This window comes from Podarcis liolepis, assembly GCF_965112155.1.
Source record: "Podarcis liolepis genome assembly, chromosome: Z".
In the NCBI taxonomy this organism is placed as follows: domain Eukaryota; kingdom Metazoa; phylum Chordata; class Lepidosauria; order Squamata; family Lacertidae; genus Podarcis; species Podarcis liolepis.
This window is the reverse complement of record NC_139570.1, coordinates 25,802,283-25,819,313: the sequence shown is the minus strand read 5'-3', so window position 1 is coordinate 25,819,313 and position 17,031 is coordinate 25,802,283. Positions and strand designations below refer to the sequence as shown.

The window sequence follows — 17,031 nt, the reverse complement described above, 5'->3', positions numbered from 1 at the left end:
TTGAGATTTTGTGTTTAAAGATGCAGAGGGAGGAACAAGCTGTATCGGCAGAGTGGGATTGGGGTTTCACTCAGCAATATATCACTGGTGAAACTGCTACCACTCCTGGGTCCCTCTGCTAGCAACACTCGCTGGAGGAAGTCATTAGCAGACAAACTCGGGAGTGGTGGTGTTTCACCAGCGATATACTGCTGAATGAAGCCGACATCACAGTCTGCTCCTCATACTGCTCCTAGGCAATATATTGATATATAGCCCAGGCCTAGTGCTTATGTGGTCAGCTGCTATGTGGGATATGATGTCACACTCTATGGGTGTCTTTGGGAAATAAATGTAATAAATCAATAACATCAAATGTTGAAGTGCAGTATAACTGGGTATCAAATATGGATACAGTGGTACCTCGGGTTACATACAGTTCAGGTTACATACGCTTCAGGTTACAGACTCCACTAACCCAGAAATATTACCTCGGGTTAAGAACTTTGCTTCAGGATGAGAACAGAAATCATGCTCTGGTGGCACGGCAGCAGCAGGAGGCCCCATTAGCTAAAGTGGTGCTTCAGGTTAAGAACAGTTTCAGGTCAAGTACGGACCTCCGGAACGAATTAAGTACCACTGTATTGCACATTATGACAGTTTTTTATGTTCAGAGGCTAGCTGTTGTAATCAACATCACAATTTTCAAAGAAATATTTGGAGCAAACTTTCACCCCTAGGTAAAAGTGAGCACACATACAGATTTTCTCTGCTCTTCAGGTTTGTGCACTTGCCTCTTCCAAATATTGTACTCCGATGTTCTTTCAAATATTGTTTGAAATGTATTGTCATTAACGATTTCTCTCCAGTTTATCCCAGTTCTTCAATTAAATCTGTGATATGTCATACTTTGTACTCTCTAGTAGGAATATGGAGCAGTTGCGGATTATCTCAAGTTCACAACCTTCTCACTGATTAACCATTTCTCTGTTCCTCAAAACGCCTTGTGCTCCAGAGCTGCAATAGATGCCATTTGTTCTCTGCATACTGAAATTCTGATATCAAACTTGCACATCTATGTGACATATTTATCCTTAAAATATTAATCATTTACATCTAAAAGCTTTGTCAGTTCTGGACTTTGGTTAGCGCTGAGAGCTGTTTCCATAAGGTTTTTCTCCCATTTGGAGCATGGTCTTGTACACTTTCAGGGGATGAATTGCTTGATCCGTGGGTTGCTTCACTCTTGCTTAAGATGACTGGTGCTGGAATCAGAGTGGTTCAGGTCCACTTGGCCATGGAACTCACTGGGTGGCCTTGGGTTGGTCAGTGGCCTGGTTTACACGTAATATAGCACGTAGCATAGCACTGTGGTTTAGTGCTACATGAACAAGCTACAACGAGCTCAAAGCTGAGATTGCAGATTACAGCACAATCTGGTTAGTTAAATCAGTTTCATAACCCATGGTTTGAAGTTGGTTTGTCTGGAAACTGATCAGAGTTTGTTTCTCTGTTCATAACCACAAACCAGGATTTGTGTAAAGTAAAACTAAGCTCTGCAGAAGTCCTTCTGCGAGAGGAAGAGAAGGGAGAGCTTGTCAGCCTAAGACTTTGCTTAGGCTCAGTCCAGCTTGTGCACATACCACTAAACAATGGTTTAGTGCAGGGCTGGGGCCTGTGGCCCTTCAGATGTTATTGGAATCTAACCCTCATCAGTCCCACCCAGCTGACATCCAAGGATATTGGGAGTTTTAGTCCAGCAACATCTGGAGGGCTGCAAGTTCCCCGTTCTTGCTTGAAGGTTATGTGTGAACTTGGCCAGTTTCACTTGGCCTAATATAACTTGCAGTGTTCTTCTAAAGATACAGCTGGCAAGGAGGGAGAGAACCTTTATCCACCCACCATGAATTCCTTGAAGGAAAGGTGATGAATGTGACAAATAACTAAACATATGGTGGAAAGAACAGTTTTAGTGTCCAGAAGCTTTCCATTTACTGCTAATAATTTATTATTAAGGCTAAAAATATGTTCAGCTGTGCCATTTCAGTGCACATTTCTGTTTACAATAAGGTGCATCAAAATCATCCCCCGCTTTTCTTTTTTCTTTCGCAGTGCCCTTAAAGATAGCCGATTTCCCCCAATGACGAGGGATGAGCTGCCACGGCTTTTCTGCTCAGTGTCTCTACTTACTAATTTTGAAGATGTCTGTGATTACTTGGACTGGGAGGTAAGGATTCTCAATCTTTTATTCTCTCTGTGAAAAGAGTTGCTGCTTTGTTGAGCACAATTTCTCTGTCTTTGTTAAAACAAAATATGACTAGAGTACTTTAGCATAGTCACTTAGTACTGTCATCCTTCATTGGAGTTTGTTTTGCACTGCACTAGGGTAAACATGCACAGAGGAGATGGTTATAGACCTCTACTTAATCAAAGTAAACATATGATGCTCTTCTGGAACAGTGTGTCGCCTGGCAAATAAACTTTCAACATTGCATTTAACTACAAGGGCACAGAATTTCAATTTTTTCTTTTGACCAACCTTCACCCAGATCATACCTAGTCACAGTACTATCTCAGAGGCCCATTTCTCACTGAGACAGTATATATTTGTCTGGACTGTAGATTGCAGGTGAGGCCCATTTGATGGGATGCTTCTCCTTACAAGAAAATAACTCACACTTAATATAAATAGTTATCAGGACAGAGGGTTTTAAAGTATCGTTCCCAACATGATTGTTTTGTGTGAGTAGGAATCATTCCTGCCATGTGAAGTACTCCAGCCCAGTCACAGTGAGAACTAGGCCTAAGGAAGAAGTTCTGAGTAACTGAAATGAGCATCCTTGGACAAACACGGTGCAGGCCACACAGGAAGAACTACATAAATGTGCTTTTATCTCTTTTATTCCATAAATGTTATGGACGTGGCAGCACCTAAGTGAGCATTTGCCATTTAAAAACTGCATGTGGTTCTTTGCAGAACATGAAAGCTTGCAGGACAAGAGCATTTTCAGCATTTTTTACATCTCCTCATTGCAACAGCCAATTTATATAGGGTGCCTAGATAGGTTTCTGAAAATCATGTCACTTGCAACAATAATGGGCTCCTCGTGGTAATTGCAGAGTGCTACATAAAATTACAGCATTTTGCTTTAATATGCCTCAGATGAGTTCTAATGTAGGGTTTTGAGTGTTCCTGATTAAGTGACCATTAATGTTTCTTTTTCCCCTCTGTCATGCAGGTTTAAAATGTGTAATATCTGCCATGGTTGCTTTCACTGATAAGGCTGTAAATTACCTTTAGGGTTAGCCTGAGACAGAGTCACTTATACAACGCGGAAGAGGAGGAGAATGCACTTCACAGATGGAAAGGGCTTCTGATTGCCTGGGCCTTTATACCCCTTTTTGTTCTTGTTTTTTTAAAAAACAAAACCAAAAAAACAAAACCACCCTTGAATGTCAATATTCAGGCACAGCCTGATCTTTGTGGATGTATCTACAATGAGAAAAGGTTCCTCTCCCCTCTAGAAATTCTACTGGCTGTTTTATAAGCTGCAAAAATAGAAATGGAGTTCTTGGTTGTATCATGGTTTCAGATATTAATAACTATAATGATCCTTTGCATGCAACTTCGCAGACTGCCAGTTGGCTGCTTCGTGTGAATAACTTGTTGCTATTAACTGCAGTTCATTTAATTTTTGCACTCAGATAAAAATGTACAAAATTTCAACGACAGTAATTAGTAGCAGAAAACTGGGTATGGGTATGCTTAGAAACTACCGTTGTGACGTTCAGATAGCTAACATTTTAGAGCAATTGAGCTGTGAACGATGTAGTAAAGTACAGTAAAGTACTCTGTGAAGAGCATTAAGTTCTCTAAAGATGCACTTGAGGTTTCCTAATAGTCACAATATGGTTTTAGGTCTCTTCAAAGCAGCTATTGCATTCTGAAGCTAGCATTTAAATAAGCAAAAGGATACACAATTAAGACCAGTTCTTAGTGTCAAGTTTGGACTCTCTAGTTCATTCTAGTACATTGCCAAATGTCTATCCATTAATATAATCAAGTAGCGGAATGTCTTCTGGTTTCAATGGGCCGCAGAGCAAAGTCCCATAGGGTTTCACGGATTACTGTGTAGCACACACACACAAAAACCCCCCAACAATCTTCAGGTGACCTCGTTCATATGTAGCTCTAAGCCAAAATATGGCTTAATGGAACAAGCAAACATGTTGGGGTCCTGCTGTTTCGCTTAGTGTTATGTCTGAACCTAGGCTGCCGACACACCACAAACAGTAGTCAAAGGTTTGTTCTGTAGCTTGCCACTCATGTGTTTGGGGAGGTAAACCATGTGCAAACCTGCGGCTTAGCTCACAGCAGGGCTGGAGGAGGAGCAAAGTGGCCTCTTCTCTCTTGGACCCACACATTTGCTTATTCATGCTAAGCCATAGTTTGGCTTAGTGTTAAGTGTGAACTGGACCAGTTTGATCTGCAGTCCACAAGAGGCAGCGATGGCCACCAACTTGGATGGCTTTAAAAGAGAATTAGAGAGGTTCCTACAAGAGAGAGGTTATTAGGTTGCTAGCCATGATGGCTATACTTTGCCTCCACAGTCAGAGGTAGTAATGCTTCAGAAAACCAGTGGCTGGAAACTGCAGAAGGAGAGAGTGCTGTTCTGCTCAAGTCCTACTTGTGGGCTTCCCACGGGGGCATCTGGTTGGCCACTGTGAGAACAGGGTGCTGGACTAGATGGGCCACTGTCCTTCTCCAACAGGGCTCTTTTTACATTCTTAAGTGCAGAAAACTGTCTAAATTCTTACTGTTTTGTTGGGGAAGGGGCAGGTAGTCAGGGAACTTAGGGCTGAACTGCACATTACCTTGGCAAATCTGTACTCAGAAAATTATTCCTTCTCCCTTAGAAGTGCTCTCTCTGAAACCCCCATTTTCACCCACCCAACTTGCTCCCATTCTCTGAGCTTAGCTGATGGGGAGGATAGGCCAGTGGGATAAAAATGGCACTGAAGAACCTTTTCAGGAGGCAACCAACAGCTGTGGGAAAGTTTTAACCACCCTCTTCCACCAGGTGATTATTCTCTGCATGTGTTTCCCCACTACAATACTTTCCTCACAAAGAAAAACACGAGGTTAAGAGCATTTGGATTTCCTTACGCTGCATCATTCCACCATTTGAAAGAAATCATAAAGGAATATGGCTATGTTCATCCTCCAGCACCTGAGGCATTATGCCTCCAAGTGCCAGTTGTTGGGGGCACTGCTGTTGCACTCTTGCCCTGCTTGCAGGCTTTCAATAGGCATTTGATTGGGCACTTTGAGAACAGAATGCTGGACCAGATGGGCCTTTGGTCTAATACAGCAGGGCTTTTCTTATATTCTTATAGATACCATTCAGCATCAACAAAAGTAACCACTCATTCATTACCACTTAGAGGTGCCACATAATGTACTTAACCTTTGCTTGGTTAGGTACTCATTCTAAATTGCAACAGTTGGGAGAAAGAAGGAACGGATTTCCAGGAAGATTGGCAATCAGTACTTAAATGTCAGAGAGTAGGGACATCAGAAGTGGCTGGCTGGTTTTTTAATGTGTTTTCAAAATCTTGGCATTTATTTGAAGGGTCTTCACAATGGAAACTAATTGTTCAGTGGGACTTGGGGTGCCTTCCCCCCTTTATTTCCTAGTATCCTTTAGGCTGTGGTCTCCTGTATCATTGTAGGCAATGGTGAAAAACCATTTCAGTCTGAGGGTTGTATTGTCTCATGGGCAACTTTCTGGAAACAGCATGCTAGTGGTGGACAGCAGCACAGACAAAGTAGGTAGGGCAATGTTTGTGACATCTATCTTTGTGCAGTGGGCTACATTCCAGTCATACAAATGTTTGATAAGGGAAGGAGAGGACCCACTTGCACACTTTTCCGTGCAGGCAAACAAGAAACATTTAAGCCAGGCAAGGCTCTCAAGGAGGGTGAGGAGGAAGTGAGAAAGTGGCCAGAGAAAGGGGGCATGACCTTAGGAGTAGCCTAATGGCTGGACAAGGAAGTGTGGAGGGCAGCATTTGGTTCTCAGACCTGAGGTGTGTGTCTCTCTCCCTCCCCCCACCCCATTTTAAGCAAGATGGTAGCATCCTTTGAGAGAGAATTAATTTTATTGAAATATGGGACCTTAAAAGAATTATTCTCCTCTGACAGTGAGAGAGCGTAGATCACCCGTGTTTCTTTTAAGGAAGATGCAGTTATGCAATGTGAATGGCCAAAGGTCATTTCAAGATGGCTAGAATATGACCTTAAGAGAGAATGCAGGTCTTCCATCTGGCATAACTGAAAGGAGACCTTTCTTCTGTAGGTATGCTGTTAATGATATTGTGGGAGCTAATACAACAAATAGCTGACAGGTGCGAAGCTACTTCTAAATTTCAGGTGCTTAGATGATTGAATGTGGTGCTTTTTGTGGCAAGTGAAGCTAAGGATGTGACTCAGGGAGGCATCTGCACTTGGGTGCAGGCAGACAAAGGATCCCCCCCACTGGATAGTTTAATATTTTCCCTTGAGAAATACATACTTCTTCAGTGGGTAATGAGTGAATTGGCTGTCATTATCTCCCATATGTTGTATCCCCCCCCCCACCAAATTGCTGCCGTTCTACCTGTTGTTCAAGTATAATTTGCATGTTTTTCCAGCTATTTGCCAGAAGAGTCACTTGGGACCACAGTGTACAAATACAGGCATTTTCATTTGCCCCATTCATTCTTCCCTGGCATGGCTTTGTGGGACTCACCCTGCTCATCAGCTCCTGCTATCAGGAAACTGGGCATGTTGTTACATGCCTCTCAGAGCAAGGGCTTCCTACCCCACAAATTTTGCCAGTGTCTTCACACACAAAAAGTCAATGCATTACATAGGGTAAAAGAAATGCCAGTAGCTAAGGGTTGGTTCAAATGCAAACATACTATTCATCAAAGCAGTTTGACTGGCCCCAGGGACACAGACACATGGAAGAAGAAGTAAAGAGATCAGCTGGCCACTGGACCACAGCTCACTGGCAGAATACATGTTTTGCATGCAGACAGTCCAAAAAATTGATCCCCGGCATCTTGAGGTAGATCTGGTAAAGATTTCCTGCCTAAAACTTTGGAGAGCTATTGCCAGTCAGTATAATCAACTCTCAACTTAGGTGGATTTAACTTGCACAATTTCAACTTTATGCGCTTGGCAGCCAGCCAACTGAAATCACACAAACACACAGAAGGCAGAGAGCTTAAAAGCTCTTTCTGCACTATCTGTCATGCTTACTGTGCTCCAGAAAACTCTCTCATGGGCTCTGGAGGCCTTCTCAAGATCTCGCAAGATCTCTGATGGCCCTCAACATCTCATGCCAGCTCTGGAAGATAAGATTGTTCATACAGGGGTGGTTCCAAGGAGTTGTTTAGACTATTTGCAATTTTGGCTTAACGTGCTACCCCAAAGAACATAACCTCCATGCAAGATGCGATCCTACTCTATAGACAGGACTGAACTAGATGGACCAATGCTCCTGCTTGTTATTAGATTGCTTCCTATGGCTCCCTTTTACATGTGCTAAATCTTTGGATGTGCAGGGCCAAACACTGCTTCTTCCTCACATCTTGGTCCTGGAAACATTCGGGCTACTCGATGCAAAGCAGTTTCCTAACATCTGAACTGTATGCCAATAATGGGTCTGACCCTACTTTTATCACAGCAATAGACATATAGGACAACTGTTCTCATCTCCTTACCCTAGTTCTTGAAATTTCCTTTCCTCTAGTGACATTCCTAGTACCTTCTTTCCTCGACCACAGCTAGTCCCTTCCCAGAATAAAGAGTATTTGGGCTGCCTAGATGACAAGACCCCGCTCTCAGCCTCACTGATGTGGTCCAAAGGAAAGGAAAACAGTACATTTGGCACCAGCTTGGCTGAAGGTGTTGCTGGAAGGTGGCATACAAGCCACCATCCAACTGTCTCTGGGATTCTACTCCAGAGTTGTATAGCTTTTTCTTCTCCTAGAGATATCCCACAGGGCAGCAGAAGTTTAGGACCAGAGTTTTTCTTCTCTCAGAAGGGCTAGCTTTCTAGGTGGATGAGCCCCATCTGCCCCTCACTTTCCTCCACAGCATGTGCAGGAACTGCCTTCTTGACCATTGGTCCCACTATTGGTCTCAGCTGCTCAATCCGCAGGAGCCTTTATTCATGTGCATGGGAAGTCCCTAACATATCAAGGGTTTGAGAATCATTGGCTCCCCTCACCTCATTTAGCCAGCCAGTCGAAGCTGTTTTCAGGGTGTGGCAGCTGTCATATGCTGACAGCTTTAGGAGTCATAGATGAGAGCTAGGAGCATCTGCCTTAAGGGGGGACATGAGAGGAGCAAAGGAGACAAGAAACAGGAGAGAGAAGGAATGATAGCTTACATTTTCATTCAGCCTTTCCTTCAGATCACTTAAAGCAACTTAAATTTGTTAATCTAGTGATCCAATCAGGATCAGTGCACTGACATTCATTGGATTCAAATCAAGGTTTGATTTTGTCTCTCTTTAAATACCTTTACTGGATTCTTGTCTTCTCTTGGATCCTGCACACATTTCTTGATGTGGCCTTTAAAGCTCTCTCTGGCACTGCCGCCCCAAACCTGCTCTTAATATGCCAACATATTCCTGCCTTTGTTCATTCAGTTCTACCACCTTGACTGCTTGAAGGCTTCTGGCTCCCACAAAAGAGTCCTACCTCCCTTCTATTGTCTGGAACTAACTCCAAAATGTCCCTCTCTCTCCCTTTCTCTTTTTTCACTTTAAAATCCCTCTTCAAAATCAGCCTCTTCCATGAAGTAATTGACACAATTCCCTGTAAACTAAGCCTAGGCTTATGCAATTGTACTAATCACATAGCCTTGTTCTGTTGTCTCTCTCATGATTGATTTCTAGATTATACGACCTTTGCAACAGGTACTTGTTCTCTCATTCTTTGTGAAGCACCAATGCACATGTGCTCCCAAGAACACAGAATTTAGAGCTAGGAGCAGAGAACTGTAGTTGGAGGAAGAAGAAACGAGAAGAGAGATTATTTTCTTTTATTAAAAAATGCAGGAGGATTTAACATATTTCAAAGTGGAGGTGTAGGAGGGAAGGAGAAATAGAAGAGGGAGGGAGGGAAGAAAGAAAGCATGTTGTAGGGTTGATGACTCCCAGATCATGTCAACATTCTCTTGGTGAAGAGAGACTGCAGGATGCAAATTGCAGTTTGTGCAAGTGTGGCAATGAGAGAGCTTTTGAGATCAGGGTAGCACAGCTGTGCCCAAGAAGAATGCCAAACATGCATGCAGGAAGACTGGATAAATTGTCTCTCTTTCTCCATAAAAGCCAGAACATTCTGCCACAAGAGCCAGAGGCCAAGATGGAGCTAGGCAGAATTCTCACCAAAGACAGAGGGCAAATTTTGCTCTGTCCACATTGCTTGTTTGAGTGAAACTACCCTCCTTTTTTCCATGGAAAACTTAAGGAAGGAGAAAAGGGTGCAGGACTACTTTCCAATGGCGGTTTTGTTAAAATTCTCTGCAAAAGCCCAGATTATGGGCGGATACCCACCTTCCCTTTCCACCATGGACAATTGTGGGGAGGTAAGGGGAGGAGTTTTTTTGCAGAAGCCACAGCGAAGTGCAGGTTATATCTCCTTCAAAAGCCCAACACAAGGGCATACAGCTCTCTCTTCCCCCAAGTTCTCTGCATATGCTAGAGAAGTTATGGAAGGAGACTACAAAATAATGGCCTGGTTAGTAAACCAGTGGTCTTACTGAACCTGAAACACCACATACATAGAGAATGCAGGCATATGGCAGTTACCAATTTCATGCCAATGATGATGGAGGGATTATAGTAGACAGGAACTGGGTGATCAGTGTCTGGTATTAGGCTTGTTCCAGTCCTAAACAATAAAGAAACTTCTTCATATTGTAACTTTTGTTCATCTTGTTATTCTTCAGATTTTTTTAGTCCTCTTGCAGTCATGCTGATGATTACAGTGTCATTCCCAAGCCCCACCCAGAAAGTCAAAATTGCAGAATAGGCAAATTGAAGGGAATAACAAAATCTTTAGGTTTAGTTGTTCCTCTGTTGAAGCCCTCCAGGAGTTTTACACTACAATTGTGTTGGCTGGGGCTTATTGGAGTTGTAATACAAAAACACCTGGAGAGCACCAGATTTAAGGTTCTCAGTTGTGTTATGAATCTCCACTGCAATACTCATACTTTAAAGCTGCCATTTTCAGGCAGGGTATGGTTCAAAATATTTTTCCATCCCTGATACGGCTTTAGGAAGGGATAGATAGATAGATGGATGTGCGTATAGTGAAACTCATAAGAGTAGATGTGATTACCGTATTTCTTTCAGTGTATTTGCTATGAACTGGATTCCTGTTGCAGCAAGCTCAAGAGCTGTGTGTACCTGTAGAACTCTTCCAAAGCTGTCATCAGAAAGAAAAACAGTATCAGAACTGGCTTGCCCCGTTGAGTGACTTCTGAGAATTAATTTCTCGTATGAAGTTTCATTATCTGGGCCTGTCAAATTTCCTTTTGATGTAGCTCATTGATGGTAGATGCTGGAAGTAATTAGGTTTTTTTTTTAATCTAGTTACATTTTCTGCATCCATTTGTCGTGTGTTTGAAATCCTTGTGGATAAGAGATCAATGATCTCTTCTTACTGCTGTAGTGGTGGTTGGTCCATTTGAGTCTTTGATTCCCACCTTTACTAGACTCAGCTTAACAAAATTATTTATCAGATCCAATGGGAGGTAATAGATGTCATTGTTACAGCTGCATTTGTGCTGGATGTCTCATTATCTGATGAGGTTTAGATTTGAAGCAGCCTCTAACTTCTAGAGGGGTGGGGGAACCTTTTAGGATGATCCACTCCCTGAGAATTATGGATCTCAATGCTCCCCTGGTGTCTCCTGGAGATTTTTCTGACTAATATGATTAACTGCCCAATCAATGCCCTGGTTGATCTCTAGAATTTGGAAGTAACATAGGCTGTCAACATAATTGCAACCATACGTCCTCTCCTGTCTTGTAGAGTTGGACCATCTCCTTGGTTTTCTGAGGAGTGGGTTCAGTGAAATGAGAAGGATGATGACTAGAGCATAAGTGACGAAAGACTTGGGCCAAATCCGACCATACACAGGTAAGAGCCTATTCTGTGACTGTGTTGGTGGCAAAAAACAAATCTTAACAATATCCACTCCTTATGTAGATGCCATAGTTATAGCAGAATAGTTTCTATGACTCTAGGACGCTGCCTACTCTGTTTCCTATGGATACTTTTCAGTTGGTAAAATCTAATACATGGACAAGATTCTGTTTACTTTTGACTTGTCCCCATCTTGTCTTTTTAAATCTGCCAGGACAAGGTTTGGAGTGTAGGTCACTGAGATGATAAATGCCTCATTAAGGGAGAGCAAAGTTCCAAACAACCATTAAGATGGTTGAAGTTAATTCCTTTCTACAAAAGCCATAGCTCAAATCATCCAATTTGAACAACTATTGCCTTGTCTTGGATCACAGTCTGTAGATGTGCCTTTTACCAATACCATCTTGTAGGCCAGCAGTGCCTTTCCTGGAAATGTTAGACCTAGGCTCAGTCATTGATACTCAAATCATGTTTTTAGGTTGGGTTACTGTAATTCATTATACATGGGATTGTCCTTGAAGATAGCCCAGAAACTTCAATTGGTGTAAAATATGGTCACCAGGTTACTGTCTAGGGCCAGGTCCTTTACCAGCCTGAATGTTTGCTAATTTATTTCCAGACTCAGAAAATGATCTGGGACCATGGCATCTTAGAAATTAGAATGGCATTCTACTTCAGCTATCAGATGTGGGTACAAAAGAGAGGGGTTTTTTCCTGTTTTTGGCACCCAGGATGTGAAGTAGTCTCCCAAGAGAGTTATAACAAGTCCTTTGACTGCACACCATTTGGCAGGCTTTGGAAACAGTCTGGGACATTTTCAGAACAAGACTTCATTTAGACTTCTTTTAGCCTACCACTGCTTTCAAATCTTTATTGTACTCAGTTGTTTTATTCTATTTGCATTATTTGTTATGTTGTTTTTATTGGCTTTTGCATTTTTTAAATTCCAGTATAGAAAGGTAGCCGTCAAGGGTTTGAGGATCAAGGGAATTTGGCCTCTCGATTTCAATATGCTGCCTGCCCCCAGGTCATAGTCCAAGCCTGATCCAGAATCCAGGTCTGTGGCTGTTGAAGGCAGAAGTTACTCTCAGCCCCAGGGTAAACCCTCAAAGGAAGTAAACTGCCCCCACTTTTTTGATTCACCCAGTTTGAGTCAGGAGATTCTCAAGTTGCATACCAGATGTCCCCAAGGAGCAAGAGTGAAAAGTACCACTCTCTGCTTCCTGAAGCCACAGGCAAAGTCAGCCAAATGCATAGTAGCAGAATGTGACCAAAGTGATCCAAGACACTGGTTTTCGAACCAAAGCCTTACCTAAATAACCATGCCTAATGAACCTTGTTACGGAGGGGTTTAGGAAACACGCACACAAATAACAAAACCTTGCCTAAACTGGATACATGACAAACACTCTTTGTCCCCTCAAAGAGGTGTGGCTTAAGGTTTTAGTCAGAAAGTTCAGAACCAAGATAGGGGACAAAGGAGTAATGTTAAGGAAATGTCTCATGCCCTCTAGCATAGTAACCTGCTTCTCAGCTGGAACTTTCCAAAACTCTTTGATGAACTCATGACAGCACAGTTGAAGAATGTTTGCCCCATTAACGGACTGGTCACTTTCGGCCTTGAGACGCTGGTACCAGATAACACAGGTGCAATAATTTTGCAACTGCTAACAGTTTGCTAAAAGAGAGAAAACTGCTTTCTCATAATTCCAGATCTTACTTCAAAAGTCTAAGCTTCTTGCTCAACTAAAGTTTTAAGAACTGAGCCAAAGTTTGGGCACAGAACTGGTACAACATCTCAATATCTTGACAGTATCAGAGGGGATTTTGTCCTTTCCTATACCGTTGCCAGTTTCCATGAGATGGTCTGCCTAGACACCTGGAACCCATTCTTAGTTAGGCTACCAATAAAGTGGTGGTTATCATCTCTGGACCCAGTTCTCAACTTAGTCGATCAGTTCCCAGTCCTATGCAATTCCTATCTTTTGTCTTGTTTTGAAAGCCTTCAAGACAAAAGATTCCACTGTGTCCCAAGGCACCTAATTCCAAAGTTGAAATGCTATTATATTTCAAAACGGTTATTCTCGCGTTTTGTGGCTTAAATCCATTGTTTCTTGTCCTATGGGGTGAGCAGAGGGGGTGAATTCTTCTGCATTCTCCGAGAATATGATATGCGAAAATTGTGATTGAAATGTAGCGGTTTCTCCCGGTCGTTCTCCACAGAATCCAGAGCAACAGGTGTGTGTTCCAATCAATGTTTGATAAAATATTTCTATATTTTCCATGTGTGTCTGATAGAAAGTGGTGGTGAAAGCTTCACAGGAAAATGTATAAACATCTGGTGGTTTCACACATAGAGCCCAAGCCATTGCACCTCGGTGCTACAGAAAGCCCCCCCCCCTAATAAAAAATGCCTCATGTTTCTAAGTCACAAACATTCTGCGATTCTGGATACTTCTGATCTTCCCATTTCACATGGGGCCATTTCTGTTGTACGTAGTGTTTGCTAATTGTCCTGCAGACATACAGTTTGCCCTTCTGTTTAGAAAGGGTCCATAAGTAAGAGATAAGCTCTTTTCCGGCTACCAGTCCACATGTCATTCCCTTTAAAAATGCTTTAAAAAGTTCTAGCCTACTGTCTCCAGTGCATATGCTACCACTGCATAAATCATTCAAAAATCTTTCCATGGAAGCCACCAATATTACTTCAGAAAGGGTTCATAATAATAATCCATATTTGTGAGCAGGAGCTGTTTATTTCTTCCATGCTCAACTTTAGCTATGCCTTCAATCTTGATTTTTCACATGGCATTAGTGTTTATATACTGATTTCCAGAAGAATCCTCTATTACACCCCCACTGTATTGTGTCAGCCTTCCATCTTGTGCATTGATATAGCACTGTTATCCAACCCTGATTACAAATAATTGGGGCATATAATAAAGCCAATCCACAGTAACCTTGATCTGATCAGGTGGTTGCTTTTGAAACATGCTTATCCTTTCACTAAAACAATTCTCAGGATTGCTAACAACTGCAATTAAACAGCACAGTAGTGATCCCTTCAGGAAATGCTAGGTGCTAATCTAAAAACCATTAAAAACTCTGGGAGTGCAAACAATTTAACCTGGCATCTAAAATATGCCAAATTTGGCACTAGGTGGAAGGGAGGATTCCATAGCTAAGATGCCACAACCAACAAATTCTGCCCCATCTCAGAAGGCACCCAGAACCCAGGCTTTCATGGTTATTTTAGTAAACAGGAAGGAATAAGTAGTCTTGGTCCCACAAGACTTAGAAAGATGAAAGGACTCACAGGTCATGTTTTGACATAATGCTAAACCATAACTTTAGTTCTTGGTCAGGGAATGGGAACCTACGACCCTCCAGGTGTTGCTCGACTCAAGCTCCCATCAGCTTCAACAAGTATGGTATTTGTAACCTCCTGGGAGGAAATGGATGTAGGTTTGTCAGGCAGGGAGTGTATGTGAAGATCTGCAACATCCATCTGCATCCCAAGTGGTTTCTTCTACTCCTCTTCAACCATCCAAATGTCAGCTCTTGGACTCTTCTACCTTTCCAGGCAAGCTAAGGTATCCAAGCACAGTGGCATGTCTTTAGCACAATTGTATCCTTGGATGGGTTGGTATGATTATTTTTTCCTAGGGGCTGTGAATATATAATGGGGAAACAGTGGAGGTCCCATTGGTGATTAGCTCCTCCTTGTGCAGTTCTGATTAGGTATCTAATAAACTGGATCATAGATCAGTTTTAAATTGAATCCTTCATCAGTCTTGGAATTAGTTAGTTTGCATAGTCACACCTGACTCTCCTTTTAAAACTGGTTGGTTAGCCTGCCTGTCTTTTGCCTCTCCGTGGCACGTTTCCCAGAGATGCTGTAGTTAACTTCAGAGCCAAGTGCAAATCTCCATTGCAAATTGTTGTTTCGCTAACTTTGGCTGTCCCAGCTTAGAAGTCTTAGGTTTGTGCAGAGAATAAAATGGCTGGCTTGCATGTATGAATTGTCATGAAATCATTTGCACTAGTCTTTGCTTATTCTTAAATGAATTTGTATTGGGAAGTTCAGTGTATATTAGTGTACTATAAGTTAGAGTTCTCAAGGGTTATGAACACAAATGCTACTTCCTTCTCCCATGACGATGTGAAAGTGAGAATAATATCGGTTTTGTATTGCATTCTGAAATATATCTGACTCTGCTAACTGGGTGGGCCTCCTTGAGCCTCAGTATTCCAGTGCACAAGTCTAAGCAGGCATGGGGAAGACTTCTGTTTGTGTGTAATTTTTATGAAAATACGGCTTTTGATGCCCAGCCAATTTATCAGTAATCTCAGTTTGACATAACTATTACTTCCACATGAAGACTACTCTAAAAAAGGGAATACAAATAGTTATATAATAGGGTTCAGTGTGACTTCCTTGAGACTGTGGGATCGACTTTTACACTTATCTTCTCTGAAGCAGCTGTAAAAAAATATTGCAAGTCTCTTGTGTCACCCCATTGAAGTCTTAGCTTGTATCAGTTCTGTATTTCTCTGTTTGGGGGCTTATGATTGCGTAAGCATTTAGATATCTCTCAAGCCACTTTGAATAAGTGAGATGCTTTGCCATGAAAAGGACTCAGAGGGCACCTTTCAGAGCCTTTAATTATTAAGCTATCTATTTGATCCGTTGAACTTCACCAAGCTGGTTGGCCATTTGTTAAAATGGAGTTAGTCCTATTGCTTTTGGTAAGTCTCTGCTATAAAATAGCTGCTTCACCTGGACATGGACAGTCACTTCAGCAGATGTATCGTATGTTGAGTATAGCAAGAATACTCCATCTCTTTTGAGAAGTGAGTGGGAGCAGATGTGCTCACATAGGAGACAGTAGGACTCAACTTCTGCCGACCTTTTATTGGCTTCAGTACGAGATGCTGATGGAGTCATTCGTATTCCATAGCATCCTAAGTGAAGGATATGTTTCTTTCTTCTCAGCTTCTCATTCAAGAGAGGCTAAATGTGACTTTAAAAAAAATACCCTGGAAGAGCAAACAAGGTCAAGACTTGGGATGACCTTTTTTAAAAAAAATGCAGAATTGACTCTTTGAGATTTATCTTTCTATCTCTTTGTTTTCAGTTTTCTTTTTTTCAATGTCCTAATAATGCTGTCCATTTCTTTCAGGTGGGTGTACATGGTATTAGAATAGAATTCATCAATGAAAAAGGATCAAAACGCACCGCCACCTACTTACCGGAGGTTGCAAAGGAGCAAGGTCATTGTTGCACTTTATCTCATATGCTCTGGTGAAGAATTTAAACATACCTAGGAACTTAAAATACAATATTTGACCTTGCGCTGATGTCAGATGATGGAGCAATACTTTAATTGTAAGGGATGACTCTTCTTTAAATGCCACTTATGTATCAATAGAAAGTAAAGGATTGTGTCCAACTAAGTCACACTCAGAGTAGACCCACTGAAACAAATAGACCAGTTAGCCACATCAGTTGATTTCAGTGGGTCTATAACTTACTTACTTGCATACAACCCTAAGTCCCTTTATTGGGAATCCTTCCATACATTGCAATGTTCTCTGAAACACAGTGATTGTTGGCACAGTCTACCAAGTACCACTACTGCACAGTCACCATTAAAAATGGGCAAAGGTTGATAAACAGTTGTTCGTGGTTAGATTGTTCTTCATTAAATAACATTGTTATTTTGTTCATTGCTATGGCACAGCATCTTTGATAAAGTGTAAGTTATGCATTTGCTGATCACCATTTTGTACTGAGATGTAAAATAGGGTTCATCTTAAGGAACTATGGGTTCATCTTAAGGA

The 17,031-nt window shown here is 41.9% G+C and overlaps 1 protein-coding gene and 1 long non-coding RNA gene across 2 annotated transcripts in view; one reads left to right on the top strand and one right to left on the bottom strand.

The window, feature by feature from the left end:
• Positions 1–17,031, bottom strand: part of LOC310698359 — a 525,075-nt gene that overhangs the window by 379,006 nt on the left and 129,038 nt on the right. The gene's annotated exons all lie outside the window — the stretch shown is intronic.
• Positions 1–17,031, top strand: part of AMMECR1 (AMMECR nuclear protein 1) — a 129,527-nt gene that overhangs the window by 104,859 nt on the left and 7,637 nt on the right. Inside the window, exons 4-5 of the mRNA XM_083485260.1 lie at positions 2,092–2,206; positions 16,371–16,461. Coding sequence (XP_083341386.1) covers positions 2,092–2,206; positions 16,371–16,461 — 206 coding nt within the window. The remainder of the gene's footprint in view (positions 1–2,091; positions 2,207–16,370; positions 16,462–17,031) is intronic.